This window comes from Aquarana catesbeiana, linkage group LG05 (assembly GCF_042186555.1).
Source record: "Aquarana catesbeiana isolate 2022-GZ linkage group LG05, ASM4218655v1, whole genome shotgun sequence".
Taxonomy (NCBI): Eukaryota; Metazoa; Chordata; class Amphibia; order Anura; family Ranidae; genus Aquarana; species Aquarana catesbeiana.
In genome coordinates, this window is record NC_133328.1 from 148,476,422 (window position 1) to 148,494,036 (window position 17,615).

A 17,615-nucleotide genomic window follows, 5' to 3' on the forward strand; every position below is an offset into this window, starting at 1 on the left:
GCATCTCGCACTGTAAAAACAGACGTTTAGCTGTAAACTGATTACCTTGAAGCACAGAATCAGCTTAGCTTAAACCTAAAGCGGATCAGGGGCATTTTGTTGCACTTTTTATTTGCCTGTGTCAGTTTGAAAGGAATGCCGAAGAACATCCAGACACAATACCGGCAAAATTGACTCCATTCAGAAACAATAAACCATTTCATCACACTGCAACGATGGCGATTTGCTGGAACTGTTCTTTTCAGCAAAAGGCAGCCAATCAGAGCCACTGAAAATAATGACAGTTACGGGAAATAACATGTCTAGATGTGGGATTTAAGCCTCAAGACAGAGCTGGATAGCAGCAAACTTGTTTAACTAGTCTTACAGCACATAATACGTCGCAAATGCCCTTTGTCTGTCAAAGCAACCACACACACACACAAAATTACACACACACACACACAAAAAATTTCTCCAAGTAAAAAAAAAACAAAAAGCCATATTTTTAAAGGAAAAGCACTACTTCTGATAATACTCTACAAAAGTAACATAGTAATGACAGCAATCAGAAGCAGAGGGTACCATCTTTGGGCAAGCATGCCTTCCAATTACAATTTCTTAGCTTTTAGAAAAAGAAAAAAAAAAAAAAAGTGCCCAAGCCTTACGGAGATCATATCCTTACGAGGGCGGCTTCGATCCATGCTGGTTTCCTAAGTGTGGAGCATGTCCTTGGCTTGAAGCTGTGTAATGCAATCCAGCCCGGGTAGGACTGTGAAGCAGAGTACGTGACTGCTTTATGATGGTGCCGTTACACTGGAGTCTTCATCCAATGAAAGCAGAGGGCAGGCACGCATTCTGCATCACACACTACTGAAGATTCGAGGGATAGGGCCAGCTTTCAGCTATTGAGAATTCCAAAATAGGAGCCAGGAATGACAAGAAATCTGCTAAATGACAAATGACGCTCCCAGAACTGAAAATGTAATGTTACAAAAAATAAAATCAGCCTTTCCTAGACTTTAAAAAAGGGAATCTACAGTCTGTTTGAGTCATTTGTGGAAGTCTGTAAATGTGACCTATTTTAAAAAGTAACTAAATATGACAAGTTCAATTTAGGGCTTGTTAACGCAATGGGAGTTATTTACGAAAGGCAAATCATCCACTTTGCACTACAAGTGCAAAGTGAACTTGAAATTGCACTGAAAATGCACTTGGAAGTGCAGTTACTGTAAATCTGAGGGGTAGATCTGAAATGAGGGGAAGCTCTGCTGATTTTATCATCCAATCACGTGCAAGCTAAAATGCAGTTTTTTTATTTTCCTTTCATGTCCCCCTCGGATCTACAGCGACTGCACTTCCAAGTGCACTTCTAGTGCAATTTCAAGTGCACTTTGCACTTGTAGTTTGCACTTTCAGTGCAAAGTGGCTTTGCGTTTAGTAAATAACCCCCCATGCTCGTTGAGCTGCATAGATCAATGCAGGCTCAACACAAGGACACAGAGGGAGATTTACCCCACAGGTGTATTCAGAATCTGGTGCAGCTCTGCATAGTAACCAATCCGCTTTCAGCTTCAGCTTGCTCAATTAAGCTTTGACAAGAAGGCTCCATTCACACTGGTCATGCGACTTTGGACATCAAAGTTCCATGTTTTCGAAGGATAATCATTCACATGTGCCACTTAAGTTGCAGCAACTTCAAAGTAGTTCATGCAGTACTTTGGTCCTACTTTCATGCAAATTGAGGGCTATAGACTTCAGGCCGGGTTCACACTGGAACCAGCTGCGGATCGCACAGGAGAGCCATGCGTCCCTGTTTCAGGGACAAATCAGGGCCGAATCTATGAATTCGGCCCTGAAACGGAGCCAAAGACGCACAGTGCTCCGCAGCTGCAATGGAGATGTGTGAATCGGATCCATAGGGAGCCAGTCACATTCTCCTGCTATGCGAATTGGATGCGTGGAAACCCGCATCTAATTCGCATAGGTGTGAACCCGGCCTCAATGTTAACTCTCAAAAGTTGCATAAAAGTCATACCTGAATGTTATCACTCAAAACAAATGATGCTGAGCTAGTGATAATTAATGTATCCCCGATGAGTCACGAGACCCTGTGATGTAGTAATGAGGGCCAGATTGGTTTGGCAAGACGTTATTGCATCTCTCACGGAGAAGCACGAAGTAGCTGCAGCATCGTGGTTTTATATAACATAAGCTGTATACAGTTGGTGCACTGGAGCACCTTTTAAATGTGAGTTCTATGCACTTTTTTAATGTATTGAATATTGTTTTAACCAGTTCTGGACCAGCCGCAGCAGTTTTACTGCGGCAGGTTGGTCTGGCTGCCCGAAATCATGTTAGTATACGTGAAATCTTGCCTTGACCTGGTGATCGTTCCTGGCGAATGAGATCCTTCCCCTGCATGCGTAAGTGTAAACACAGCAGGGGAAGTGATGTCATTTCTCCTCGTGTCGGTCTTTTCACTCCAGACCGAGAGGAGAGAGCATCAAACAGTGAGTTGCACCAACACTACACTGACACCAGGTCACATAGGCACACAATTCACCCTCCGATCATCCCCCTCTCCAGTTAACCCCTTTACCACCTGAAACTGTTTCACCCAGTACAGCAGTCAGATTTTATTTTGAGTGCTGTACTGGTGTCATTAGTGGCAAAAATCAGTGTTAGGGTAATTAGTCTTAGGCCTAGATAGGTCTAGGGACCCCCACCCCCCCAGTAAAGGTTTAACCCCTTGATTACCCCATCACCTGTGATCACAGTATAAGTGTCACGGGTGACGCAGTTTAGCTAGTTCATTTTTTATAGCGAAAGGGCACCCGCCGTATTTTAGCCAATAAAGGTTTAACCCCTTTGATCACCCGGCAGGTGATCAAAGCTAGGTTTTAGCATCAGATAGGGTCTGCGTCACCCCAGGCAGCGGCAGATTAGTGCCAGTACCGCTAACACCCATGCACCATACGCCTCCATTAGTAATATAGTATCTGAACGGATCGATATCTGATCAGATCTATACTAGAGTCCCCAGCAGTTTAGGGTTCCCAAAAATGCAGTGTTAGCGGGATCAGCCCAGATACCTGCTAGCACGTGCGTTTAGCCCCTCCGCCCAGCCAACCCAAGTGCAATATCAATCGATCACTGTCACTAAACACATAACTGCAGCATTCGCAGAGTCAGGCCTGATCCCTGCGAACGCTAAAAGTTTTTTGGTAGCGTTTAAATCAGTCAGGAGCTTTTTTACCTGTGAGTCTCACTACTGTACCAGTAAATTTAGAGGCCAAAATGTCAAATCGAAGGTACAGTAGTGAAGAGGCCTACACGTTTCTGAGCATGACAGATAGTGAAGAGAAAGTCACTCATCTGTCATATTCAGGCTCAGAATATGAACCTGTAGACAGCAGCGGCACCATGACAGATAGCTCTGACGACGGAGTTGTGGTCCCTGCCAAGGTCAGGCGTACCAGACCCCAATCTTCTTCTGCTGATGTTGGGGTGCAAGAACTGCAGGTCCCTCGTATGGAGCAGAGAGCCAGTACTAGTGCCGCTATTTCTTCTGGTGAACTGGCAAGCACCAGCGGCCTAGTACACTCTGGTCGTACATCCAGCACTGCAGTAACACTTGGTGACGTGGTGAGTCCCATAAGTGCAGTTCAAGCTGGTGAGGTGGCAAGCACAAGTAGTGTCCCGCTGCCACCAAGAAAACAAACACAGGCCCGTTGAGCCCATAGTGCCCTTCCTGCTGCTTTTGCCAATCCTAATTGGGAACCCACCACTTCTGCAGCACCCGTACTTCCCCCATTCACTGGCCAACCCGGAAATCAGGTGGAAACAGTTGATTTTACGTCACTTGATTTTTATTCGCTGTTTTTCACCGAAGATCTCTATAGATCTATTGTGGACCAAAGCAATTTGTATGCTAGTCAATTCATCGCCGATAATCCCAAGCTGACCCTTGCCAGAGATTGGAAACCAATTACGGTTTCCAAATTTAAGACCTTTTTGGGCCTATTCCTCCTCATGGGCATAACTAAAAAGTGAGTTGCGGTCATATTGGTCCACTGACCCAATTCACCATATGCCTGTGTTCTCTGCCTCCATGGCCAGGACACGATACGAGCAGATCTTGTGGTTCATGCACTTCAATGACAATGAACTCTGTTGTCCTTGGGGTGACCCTGGATTTGATTCTCTCTACAAAATTCAGCCCCTCGTAAACCACTTGAACCATATTTTGCATCCTTGTTTACACCCGATCAAGTTGTCTGTGTTGATGTGTCCCTGATTAAGGTTTTCTGGCCGCTTGTCTATCAAACAGTATCTTCCCAGGAAGGAAGATGGAATTGGCGCATGTGGCACCGTGCAATCTAATCGCCAAGGCTTTCCCCAACAGCTTGTAGAACCCAGAGTTAGACGGAGGAGAGAGCCTGCTTGAGGTGTAATAATTTGTTAGCAGTGAAGTGGAGGGATTCACAAAATGTTTTTGTTCTGTCCTCGTTTCACGCAGACACGGCAGTCCAAATTCCTACAGCGACTGGTGTTGTGGAGAAACCCCTCTGTGTCCACAAATACAACCTTAACATGGGAGACCTTAACATGTGGACCTCAACGACCAGTTGTTGGCACCGTACCCAATTGCCGTAAGGCCAGACGTTGGTACAAAAAAAGTGTCTGTTTATTTCAGTTGGCTTTGCTGAAAGCTTTTGTGCTATACAAAACTTCAGGAGGGACTGGATCCTTCCTTAAATTCCAGGAAGAGATCGTCAGAGCACTTCTGTTTCCAGACGGTGCTCTTGCCCAACTTCCCAATCCAAACGCAGTGAGGCGGCTGCATGAGAGGCATTTTCCTTTTGTCCTCCCTGGTACCCCTACCCAAAGAAACCCCTAATGTTGTGTCTGCAGCAAACGCGGATTTAGGCGTGACACCCGCTTTTATTGTCCCTCCTGTCCTGACCAACCTGGTCTCTGCATTGGTGAATGTTTCAAATGCTCCCACACACTAGTGGAGTTTTAGCGTAGGGTACAGCACCACACAGTCCTAGGCACACTAACACAGGGTCTCGGGGTCTCGAAAGATGTGATGGCCATCACATTTTGAGAGACCCTAATCTGCAACGTTCAGTTTAGTTTTTTTTACAGTTTTTATAAAAGTGAAAAAAAGTGAAAATAAATAAAATAAAAAATCCAAAAATAGTTGTGGTTGTATTTTTCTCCTCTCTCTATTGTTCTCTCTCTTATGTTCGCTCTCTACTGTCCGCTCACTATTGTTCTATATCCATCGTTCGCTCTGTTTTATTTTTACTATGTTTTATTGTATTTGCTTTGCAGGTATTGTATGTTATACTGTAATGTTTGTTTTATTGTTAACTATCATTTGCTTAGCAGGTACGCCATTCATCTGCAGCATGGGTTTACTTATCTTGACAGCAACAGCCTTTGCTCCAACGATACGTAAAGCTGCGACTCCAGTGCTGTCGGAGGTGATTTCACCACCACAGTTAAAAAAAAAAAAAAAAGTTCATGAACGCCCATCATTAGAAGTGGGTGGATGAAGGGCGGTATTCTAATGGTGGGCATACCCACGATCAATCTTTTTTTCGTTCAGTCCACAGGCTGCATGAAAAAAAGAACATTACAATGTATGCCCAACAAGGACCAGCAACATACTGGTATGTTCCTGGACTTTGAATGGTTATACCAGAATGATGCCTGCAGGTTTAGGCATCATCTTGGTATCATTCTTTTCAGCCAGCAGTCGGCTTTCATATAAAAGCAATCCTAGTGGACTGCTTTTTTAAGCAGTGGGAGGGAACGTCGTCTTCCATGGTTTTCTCGGGCTCTCCTGTCCAAACAGGGAACCCGAGAATGCAGCCAGCTGACCATAGAGCTGATCAGAGACCAGAACGGCTCCAATCATCTCTATGGCCTAAGAAACCGTAAGCTACAAGCATTTCATGACTTAGGTTTCGCCGGATATAAACAGCGCCATTGGGAAATTGGCAAAGCATTTTATCACACTAATCTTGGTGTGGCCAGATGCTTTGAGGGCAAAGGAGAGATCTAGGGCTTTTCAAGAAAAAAAAAAAAAAAGTACCTGTCGCTACCTATTGCTATGATAGGGGATATTTACATTCCCTGAGAGAATAATAAAAAAAAAAAAAAAAATTGAAAGGAACAGTTTAAAAATATAATAAAAAAGCAAAATAAATTTTAAAAAAAGCACTCGTTGCCCCCGTGCTCATGCGCAAAGGCGAACGCAAGCGGCGGTCTGGTGTGATATGTAAACAGCAACTGCACCATGCATGTGAGGTATCACTGTGAAGGTCAGAACGAGGACAGTAATTTTAGCAGTAGACCTCTCCTCTGTAGATCTAAAATGGTAACCTGTAAAGGCTTTTAAAAAAGCATATAGTTTGTCACCGCTGCACGTTTGTGCGCAATTTTAAATCATGTCGAGTTTGGTATCCATGTACTCGGCATAAGATCATCTTTTTAATTTCATCAAAACATATGGGCAATATAGTGTGTTTTAGTGCATTAAAATTTTTTAAAAAGTGTGTTTTTTTCCAAAAAAAATAATAAAAATACTATGGAAAAAAAAAATGCAACACCCACCATTTTAATCTGTAGGGCCTTTGCTTTAAAAAATATATAATGTTTGGGGGTTCAAAGTAATTTTCTTGCAAAAACAATATTTTTTCATGTAAACAAAAAGTGTCAGAAAGGGCTTTCTCTTTAAGTGGTTAGAAGAGTGGGTGATGTGCGACATAAGCTTCTAAATGTTGTGCATAAAATGCCAGGACAGTTCAATACCCCCCCCCCATTACCCCTTTTTGAAAAGTAGACACCCCAAGCTATTTGATGAGAGGCATGTTGAGTCCATGGAATATTTTATATTTTGTCACAAACGTCTGGAAATTTACACTTTTTTTTTTTTTTTTTGCACAAAGTTGTCACTAAATGATATATTGTTCAAACATGGCATGTTTGTGGAATTACACCCCAAAATACATTCTGCTGCTTCTCCTGAGTACAGGGATACCTTATGTGTGAGATTTTTTGGGAGCCTAACTGCATACAGGACCCCGAAAACCAATCACTGCCTTCAGGATTTCGAAGGGTGTAAATTTTTGATCTTACTCCTCACTACCTATCACAGTTTTGAAGGCCATAAAATGCCAAGATAGCACAAACCCCCCCAGATGACCCCATTTTCGAAAGTAGACACCCCAAGCTATTTGATGAGATGCATGTTGAGTCCATGGAATATTTTATATTTTGCCACAAGTTGCGGGAAAATGATTTTTTTTTTCTTTTTTGCACAAAGTTGTCACTATTAATGATCTATTGCTCAAACATGCCATGGGCATATGTGAAATTACATCCCAAAATACATTCTGCTGCTTCTCCTCTGTACAGGGATACCACATGTGTGAGACTTTTTTGGAGCCTAGCCGTGTACAGGACCCCGAAAACCAATCACCGCCTTCAGGCTTTCTAAAGGCATAAAATTGTGATTTTACTCCTAACTACCTATCACAGTTACGGAGGCCCTGAAATGTCCAGATAGAACAAAACCCCCCAAAATGACCCCATTTTGGAAAGTAGACACCCCAAGCTATTTGCTAGGAGGCATGAGTATTTTGCAGATCTCATTTATTTTTGAAAATGAAGAAAGAAACTTTTTTTTTTCTTTTTTCAAAACTTTGTGACAAAAAGTGAGATCTGCAAAATAATCACCATACCTCTCAGCAAATAGCTTGGGGTGTCTGCTTTCCAAAATGGGGTCATTTGGGGGGGTTTTGTGCCATCTGGGCATTTTATGGCCTCCGAAACTGTGATAGGTAGTGAGGAGTGAAATCACCATTTTACGCCCTTAGAAATCCTGAAGGCGGTGATTGGTTTTCGGGGCCCCGTACGCGGCTAGGCTCCCAAAAAAAGTCTCACACATGAGGTATCCCCGTACTCAGGAGAAGCAGCAGAATGTATTTTTTTTGGGTGTAATTCCACATATAACCATGCCATGTGTGAGCAATATATCATTTAGTGACAACTTTGTGCAATTTTTTTTTGGTAATTTTTCAATCACTTGTGAAAAAAAATAAAATATTCAATGGGCGCAACATGCCTCTCAGCAATTTCCTTGGGTTGTCTACTTTACAAAATGGGGTCATTTGGGGGGGTTTTGTACTGCCCTGCCATTTTAGCACCTCAAGAAATGAGATAGGCAGTCATAAACTAAAAGCTTTGTAAATTCCAGAAAATGTACCCTAGTTTGTAGAACTTTTGCGCAAACCAATAAATATAAGCTTATTGACATTTTTTCACCAAAGACATGTGGCTAAATACATTTTGGCCTAAATGTATGACTAAAATTGAGTTTATTACATTTTTTTTTATAACAAAGAGTAGTAAATATAATTTTTTTTTCAAAATTTTCGGTCTTTTTCCGTTTATATCGCAAAAAAAAAAAAAAAAAAAAAAAAAAAAAAAAAAAAAAAAAAAAATGGAGGCGATCAAATACCATCAAAAGAAAGCTCTATTTTTGGGATAAAAAAGGACGCAAATTTCGTTTGGGTACAACACTGCATGACTGCGCAATTACCAGTTAAAGCAACGCAGTGCCAATTGTAAAAAGTCCTCCTGTCATTGAGCTGCCAAATCCTCTGGGGCTGAAGTGGTTAAACGATATATGCACTATTTGGAGCTCTTTTTCTCTCCTATATAATCGAGTAATAATGGAGGTACATCAATGGAGCAACAAGAAGGAAAGCATGATCTGTTAGTCCGGGGTGACTAAAAAGCTTTATTTGACCAAACTTAAGTGTGAGGTCACACTCTGAGGTGAGCGCATTTCTTATAGGGGAGCACGGAGGTGAATAGATACAAAAAGCACGGATTTGAGGATTTGTGAAGACTAAAAACAAGTTACAACTTTTTTCTGACATTTTCATTAATTAAATATTTGATTGCACTCAAGCACAGGATTTATATTACAAGAAGAAATATACATGAATGTATTATAATATTGTATATTCACGTTATGTTCGCACTCATATTTGCACAGGAGAATCGATACACTAAGTGGTTGGATACATTTATTATCACTAGCATGGCATTATTTGTTTTGAGTTTATTTGCACATTTATAGTGGGAGAGTTTTACTTGCTGCTTGCAGGCAATGAATGCTGGAAACTGACAGCTGATAAACCTCAGTCAAACAGCTTTTACATACTGAGTTTAGCAGCAGTTATCAGCAGTTGAGGTTAGAAGCTTTTTTTAAAAGATAACTTCAGGAGACCCTCCCAAAATGTCCACAATGCAGGAAAAATATGTAAATTATTAACCATTTCAGCCATTCTGTGAGAGAAGAGAGTGCAGTGTGCTTTAACTATGGATTCTTTGTCCGTCTATCGCGCTCTGCCAATCTCTCTCCCTGTGCCTCTCTGCCTGCCTGTGCCTGCCTCTCTCTGTGCCTCCCTCTCTGTGCCTCCCTCTCCCTCTCTGTGCCTCCCTCTCCCTCTCTGTGCCTCCCTCTCCCTCCCTCTCTGTGCCTGCCTCTCTCTCCCTCTCTGTGCCTGCCTCTCTCTCCCTCTCTGTGCCTGCCTCTCTCTCCCTCTCTGTGCCTGCCTCTCTCCCTCTCTGTGCCTGCCTCTCTCCCTCTCTGTGCCTGCCTCTCTCCCTCTCTGTGTGCCTCTCTCTCTCCCCCTCTCTCTGAGCCTCTCTCCCTCTTTGTGCCTCCCTCTCTGTGCCTGCCTCTCCCTCTCTGTGCCTGCCTCTCCCTCTCTGTGCCTGCCTCTCCCTCTCTGTGCCTGCCTCTCCCTCTCTGTGCCTGCCTCTCCCTCTCTGTGCCTCTCTCTCCCTCTCTGTGCCTGCCTCTCTCTCTGTGTGCCTCTCTCTCTCCCCCTCTCTCTGAGCGTGCCTCCCTCTCTGTGCCTCCCTCTCTGTGCCTCCCTCTCTCTCTCTGTGCCTGCCTCTCCCTCTCTGTGCCTGCCTCTCCCTCTGTGCCTGCCTCTCCCTCTCTGTGCCTGCCTCTCCCTCTCTGTGCCTGCCTCTCCCTCTCTGTGCCTGCCTCTCTCTCTCTGTGCCTGCCTCTCCCTCTCTGTGCCTGCCTCTCCCTCTCTGTGCCTGCCTCTCTCTCTCTGTGCCTCTCTCTCTCTCTCTGTGCCTGCCTCTCCCTCTCTGTGCCTGCCTCTCCCTCTCTGTGCCTGCCTCTCCCTCTCTGTGCCTGCCTCTCCCTCTCTGTGCCTGCCTCTCCCTCTCTGTGCCTGCCTCTCCCTCTCTGTGCCTGCCTCTCCCTCTCTGTGCCTCTCTCCCTCTGCGTGCCTCCCTCTCTCTCCCTCTGCGTGCCTCCCTCTCTCTCTCTCCCTCTGTGCCTCTCTCCCTGTCAAAAAGGACAGTGCAGCGCTGGACCAATTACAAAGTGGATAAATGTGTGGTTAGATACGTGCAAATTATATATATGAAATATATGACCAAAAAAATTAAAAATTAAAACTAACCTACAGTGATAAAGAACAACCAGTGATAATGGCTAGTGAGAGACCATACCATACAAAATGTGCAAGTGATAAAACACAAGCAACGTGAAAGTATAAATATTTGAAGCAAAGTTCATAAATGTGACGAGTGAAAAAAAATCAAATCCAAAGATAAACCAATGCAGAATTCGGAGTTGAATGATCCACCGCTGGTACAGCCCACCACCAGATGATAAGTAATGGAGGCTTACCAGAGAACCTGCGACCGCCCTTACTCAGGGGGGTCAAAACAGGCTTAGTAGTGGAAGATGGACTCCTAGGGATGTCCCACGATAAACTCCATGGGTTGTCCTGCCTGTTTCCTTCTTGAGCAGCTGATCAGCAGTAGCAGGGGCACAGTGCGAGGGGAATGCTCCCAGGGGCGCTTCCAATGCACTTATTTAAATGTCCACTTTGTCTAAGTTCCAGCAAGCAAAAAGGTCTCTCTCTCGCTCTCTCAAAAATTGTGTTTCTCGCCAAATCTTACATGTTCCTCTTTAGGAACGCTTATAAACAAAACTCTGCCTAAACTTAGGTTAGGCCTCTTGTATAATGCTGCTGGCAAACGGACATTTAGGAGCAGCTGGGCTTTTTTTTTCAGCTGCCCCTGAACGCTCCTCTTATCTTATCAGTACATGTACACAGGGTTGTTTATAGTCGTTACTATATAAATATAGCGCTCGCAAACACAATGAACACCAAAAAAAAGTAACATAGTCCAAATAAAGTGACTAAAGGTGCTCCAATCCAAAGTGAAGGAAATGTAAGGTGCTTCAGAAAAATTCAGGTGTGCAACACCCCCGTATGTAACCCCACTCTCCAGATCAGAACGACCCCCAGCTTTTCAGTCTGGTGGGTCAATTAAAGCTTGGTACAGATATCCTGGGATGGCATATATAGTGATAAGTCATCAGGTCCAAGAATTCCTTTGTAGAGTTTCTCAGCCAGAAACAGGTACCCAGAAGTAAAAACAGAAGGGAACTGATAGTGAAGCATCATTAAAAAAGGTTTTACTGTAAGGCCTCAGGCACATGAGACGCTGTTAAACTCGTGTTCAGAGGCAGTTGGACACTTTTTTCAACTGCCCCTGAACCCATTCAATGTTATCCTATGTGTCCATGTACAAAGTCTCGTTTTTTGGCATTTTTAGGCAGTTGCGTTTAACCTCGTTTTTCCAGAAGCAAAAAAATGGGTTCAGACGCAAAAGTTTTCCACGTTTCAGATGCCAAACACCGGTACCGCATTTAGCTGCGTTTGCGTTTATAAGTGTTTTTTTACAGCCCGACTTTGGGGCCCCATATCTCGGGGCCACTTGGTGCTAGGAACCCCAAATTTGGATATGTTGTAGTGCTAGTTCCACTGTGTTAGCACACCAAATTTGGGGCTCCGAGATATGGGCCCCAAAGTTGGGTCGCAAAATGTCATTCTCTGCTCTGCAGACGCTTCTAGGATGCAAACGCGGCTAAACGCAGTATGTAAACGCGGCAAAACGGGCGTTTCTAAACGCCGGTTTCAGCTTTTAAAAACGTGTTCAGTAGAGTTTGCATTGGCGTCTCATGTGCATGAGGCCTAAAAGGGAGTGGGTACTTACAACAAGTAAGATAAAACAAGCCTCAAACATAGAGCTGTGGGTGTAAAAACAGCGTTCCTGGCGTGCGTTCCACGGGACCGGAAGTGAGATCAGTGATAGCGGAAATAGCATCAACGTTTCGCCCTCCCACAGGGCGTCATCAAGGACCTAATTTCCGGCTAGCTGAGCCATCTTAAATAAAGGGCGGAGGAGAAACGCCCCTCCAAGGGACCAATCAAATTTGGCATAGCGGCCATTTTGTTGGTGGAACAAAAGAGTCGCTCCTAGGGATAGAGCACAATGACCTTACATTTCCTTCACTTTGGATTGGAGCACCTTTAGTCACTTTTTTGGACTTTGTTTCTTTTTTTGGTCAACATATTTTCATTGTGTTTGCAAGCACTATATTTATATTTATATGTTTTTCAAGTGATTAGCACTTTGTGTGTAGCAGCTGCATTTTGTAATACATTTTTATTTTATACACCATTAGTGCGAGCGCGCAAAAAAAAATTAAAAAATTATTATATGGGTTCAGACGGATGTTCAAAGGCATTTGAAACAACAAATGCCTGTAACAGCCTGTAAATGCTGCTAAATGCAGTAACTCGCATTTAGCAGCGTTTTGTTTACAGACGTTTTTCCATTTTAACAAAAAATAAATAAAAAATATTTTTTCAAATGCTTCTAGACGCAAACGTGTCTAAACGGCCATTTTTTGACGCCAGTTTCTAGCTATCAAGTTAAAACGTTCAGGAGGGGTTGAACAACGTCAGTGTACATGAAGCCTTACAGCATTTACAAGCAGTTACAAGCATTTGGCACTTCAAATGCCTCTGAACATCCGTCCTGAACGCATATCTTTGCGTTCCAAAAAAATGCTTCCAAGAGCCCTTTCACACTGAGCCGCCCCCGGCGTCAAAACACAGCCATTTTTAGCGGCGCTTTACCGTTGTTTTTGCGACACTATTCGGCCACTAGAGGGACATTTTTAACCCCCGCTAGCAGCTGAAAAAGGGTTAAAACCGCCTGCAAAGCACTGCAACAATGGCGCTTTGCCGGCAGTGCTGCCCATTGACTTCAATGGGCAGGGGCGCTTTAGGAGCGGTGAGTTCACTGCTCCGAATGCGCCCCAAAGAAGCTGCTGGCAGGATTTTTTCTGATGCATTTTAATGCAGAGCCGGTTACAGCGATACATATCAACGCACCATAGCGTATTGTAATGTTGCAGTGCAGAGCGTTGAATGAAGCGTAACTTTATTGCTAAAGTTAAAGCGATAGTAAAACACCACTTGATTATGAGTAAGCTTACCTGTAGGTACAAGGAATATCTTCTAAACTTGCATTGTTTAGGAAATATTCACCATTTCTGCAATACGTGCTGGGTTCTGAAGGGATGAATCCAGATTATGCCATCCCTTCAGAACGCTGTGCTGCGATCGAGGTTCCAGTGTGCATGCAGGAGTGACATCATGGCTCAGCCATTAAAACAGCTGGAGATCACGAATCCAGAAAGCAGATCGGGTAAAGATGGAATCCCCAGAAGCGGTGACAGGGTGCCGCTGGAGAGCTTTGTTTTAAAGGCAATACTAGCACATTATGATATTACAGCGAAAAAGTATTTTTTATTTTTTTATTTAGGACTTTACTACTGCCGAAAAAAAAAAAAAAAAAAAAGTAAAAAAAACGGTGTGATGCGCTGTTAAGTGGCGATTTTTAAAATGACCTGACATCAGTGCACTGTATGCAAAGAAAAATATATAAATCTGCACCATAAACGCACGCAATGGGAGTTTTAGAGTAGAACAGATGTGTTAGCATCTTTGGCATATGTGCATTTGGAAGCCATTATAAATTGATGGCATTACAAAGCAAACTGTACAGTGCATTACCATGTGCCGTGTTATATGTATACATAGAAGTGTGAAGCCAAGAGTAGTTATATCTCTTAGTTAGAAAAATTACAAATGACCCTTTGAACGGATATTAGTCCACTTAAATTGATTGGGTTTTTTTTATGACTGTAGGACTTCTATCTCTAGGTAGTCTATCCTAAAAACCCAACGCTACTCCCCTTGCGTAATAGATGAATACTCACATTTCCACACTCCAACATGAGTCTGAATGGCAAAGGACAGAGCTACAAACTCCGATATTAATATCAAAGTCCCTGAGAGATACAAAAAGCAAAAAACATCTGATTCTACTTATCAGCATCTACCTGGAATTGAAATGTTACCAGACCCTTGAAGTGTGAAGCACCCGATATGTTAAAAAGGGACAAAGACTTGGCAAGAAAAAAAAAAAAAAAATTATAGGGATTTAAGCATGCATCTGGCTAGGAGATTATGAGAATGGAGGGGTGAAAAACATCCATAGTACGGAGTGACAAGCTCTATGATGAATGTTCAGTATGGACTCAAGAAGGTTCCCACACCGCCTACTACCCTGAGCAATGCAAAAATGCATTATCCATGTGGTTCCCTAGTCATTTAAGTAACTGAGAGGCCGGGATTTTAAAGCAAGTGGAAAAATTTGTACACGGGGCTGATGAGCTGTAAGAAGATTTGGGATAGTGGAGGGTTTTTTTTTTTTTCCAAAGGGCAACAGTTGTGTTAAAGGAAGAGTAAAGATTGTAAGCTCTAAAAATGGGCAGGGCCCAATCATTCCTCTTGTACCAAATTGTATTGTAACTTTAAGGTCTGCCATCATTTTGTTAAGCAATGCACAAACTGTTGGCGCTACACAAATCCTGAATAATAATAATAAAGCACACAGCATTTTACATCATCGTGTGTAGAGCATGGTGATCAACCTGTGGCCCTTTAGCTGTTGCTGAACTACAAGTCTCATCATGTCTCTGCCTTTGGTTGTCATGCTTGTAAAGCCTCATGGGACTTGTAGTTCTGCAATAGCTGGAGGGCCACAGGTTGCGCAAGCCTGGTGTAGAGGATGCCTAAGGACCACCTAACACTTATCAGTTTCAATGCATTACATTAACCTCCCTGGCGGTATGATTATGTCAAATTTTTGATGCTCAAAGCAGTACAGGCAGTCCCCGAGTTACGAACAGGTTAGGGACTGCCTGTTTGTTCTTAAGTCGAATTTGTTCGTAAGTCAGAAGCGCATGTGCAAAACGGCAGAGACGTCGTTTTCCGATGTTTTCCGCTGTTATCCGATGTTTTACAATGTGCCCGCCGACACCGCCTCCTGTTCGTAAGTAGGAGTCGTTCGCAAGTCGGAGGTTCTTAACTCGGGGACCTCCTGTACAATGTTACCTCTCCCCCCACATTCAATCACTTTCTTTCCATAATGGCGGATATACGTAGGATGAAACACTTGACTGCTAAAATCGAGGACACACTACCCTTCTTTTATAAAATATGGAAAACATGGGATGACTGTGTACTCCCTTGAATCCGATAACCTTCAAGCCCCCTGAACCTCCTGGTGCCATATACTGATTAGGTTGTACTTTGCTTCCCTTTCTCTTTTGTATTGTTAGGATTCAGAACTATACATTCCTTTCTCGTTTTGTTTACCATATGATACGTATGATAACTATGTTTGAATGATCCATTGTTGGAAGACGCTTGGATGTGATACCTACCAGCATGTCTTTGGAGTGTGGGAGGAATCCCACGCAGGCACAGGGAGAACATGCAAACTTCAGGCAGGTAGTGTCGTGGTTGGGATTCGAACCAGCGATCCTTCTTACTGCTAGGCGAAAGTGCTATCCACTAGACCACTGTGACACACACACACACACACACACACACACACACACACACACACACACACACACACACACACACACACACACACACACACACACACACACACACACACACACACACACACACACACACACACACACACACAAAGAAAGCAGCAGTACAAAGTTTTGCATGGCGATTTATATTGTAGGCCTGTAATTCTTAGCAATAACACTTAAATCTGTCCAAACAAGAGTCTAGTAGACATCCCGGGTATAATAAAGTTTGAAAGATAAAATTATAATAAAGAACTATAAATAATAAATAATAATTATTCAATAATGTAATCAGATAATAAAAAAACACAGAAATTTGCTCAGTTGCAGAATTGTCGCTGTCGTTACTTTCAGTGTTTGATGACACTTCTTTTTGGTTGCTATGGACATTCTCAAATTTCCAGGCAGAAAGAACAGTGTAATAATTATATATATATATATGAGTGCATGCATTAGGGACAAAAGGGATGTGAAATGATTTGATACAGTAATGTTATCTGTAAGACTGTAATCTGCAACTTTTTGAATTTGGCTTCACGACACTCGCAGGGAACAGGGCCCAGCCCTGATGAAGCAAGCGGAGTACACAGTGGGGAGACAACGCAGGATCCTGAGGACAAGGTAAGTGCCTGGATCCTGCGATGCGATCCAGAGTGGCTCGGGGTTACCGCTTTTGGTACTGAATTCACCCCGAGCCAGACTCGGGAATACAGTCAGAGAGGTTAATGTGCAGGTTAGGTGTGTTAGTACATTGTGGCACCAAATTGCCCTCTGACACATGCACTGCAGCACACCAAAAATACGTTGCATTGAGGTGCTTACATCAAACAAATGATACATGCCCATTTTGTTTTTTTTGTCCATTTCCTGGTTGCAGATTTTCCCCTTATTTCCTGTCTGGTAATCATCGTCCCCAGAATAGAAAATAAGCGAAAATCACTCCAATGTAGCAATGGAAAGCAGTCAAGCCCAACATGTGTTTCTAACAAATATGGTTTTGGCTACAGATACACTTTAAAAAACGGAGGAAATGGAAGTTGCCACTACTTCTACAATTTTCTAATCTGCCTATAAAAAGAATAATAAAATCTGTATGGTTGCTATGGACAATGACATTTTTTTTATATAAATTCATAGTCACTGTCCATCTGGAAAAACTATGGAATTACGGATCTGTTCCCCATAATACCAGAATGTCTTTCCCAGTAAGAAGGTGAGCGCCAGTGCCTGAATTACTGCTTTAGGAGACAGCTCCCAGTTACTGTAAATATGTTAAATCCCTTCTACAATTAATCTTATGTTATGCTATAATTACAGCTGTCTGAGCTCTTCTTTTCATAGCTGCTTGAGGGAGTCATCATCTGTGTTTTATATACTGTAAAATACTGAGTAGTGTTAAAGAGCATATGGAAAGAAAAATGTAGGTGCTGCCCATGGAAACTGATATGTACAGGATACATAGAACAAAGACAGAAGAAAGAAGAAAGAAGGCCCAATTTTGTAACATCTCTGCTGAAGATCAGCAGCTTTTAGCTCCATCACAGACACAAAAATTTTGGTGCAATAGATTCCAACAGACGATGAAAGGGGTATGCACAAGAGTTTTTTTTCTAAATCAGATGTTAATTAAAAAAAAAAAAAAAAAAAAAAAAAAATCTAATGCATGCAAATTACAGTGCCTTGAATAAGTATGAATACCCCCTTGAAAAAGTGTCCACATTTTGTCATGTTACAAAACAAAAACAAATGTATTTTATTA

At 42.8% G+C, this 17,615-nt stretch overlaps 1 protein-coding gene across 7 annotated transcripts in view; it reads right to left on the reverse strand.

Moving 5' to 3' along the window:
- Positions 1 to 17,615, reverse strand: part of SLC4A7 (solute carrier family 4 member 7) — a 202,781-nt gene that overhangs the window by 138,857 nt on the left and 46,309 nt on the right. The window contains exon 1 of one of the 7 annotated variants that reach the window (XM_073630269.1): positions 648 to 832. The exons of the other annotated variants lie outside the window; for them this stretch is intronic. Within the exon in view, the coding sequence (XP_073486370.1) occupies positions 648 to 683 (36 nt within the window). The 5' untranslated portion in view covers positions 684 to 832. Of the gene's footprint in view, positions 1 to 647; positions 833 to 17,615 lie in introns of those variants that run through there. 7 annotated transcript variants of the gene reach the window in all.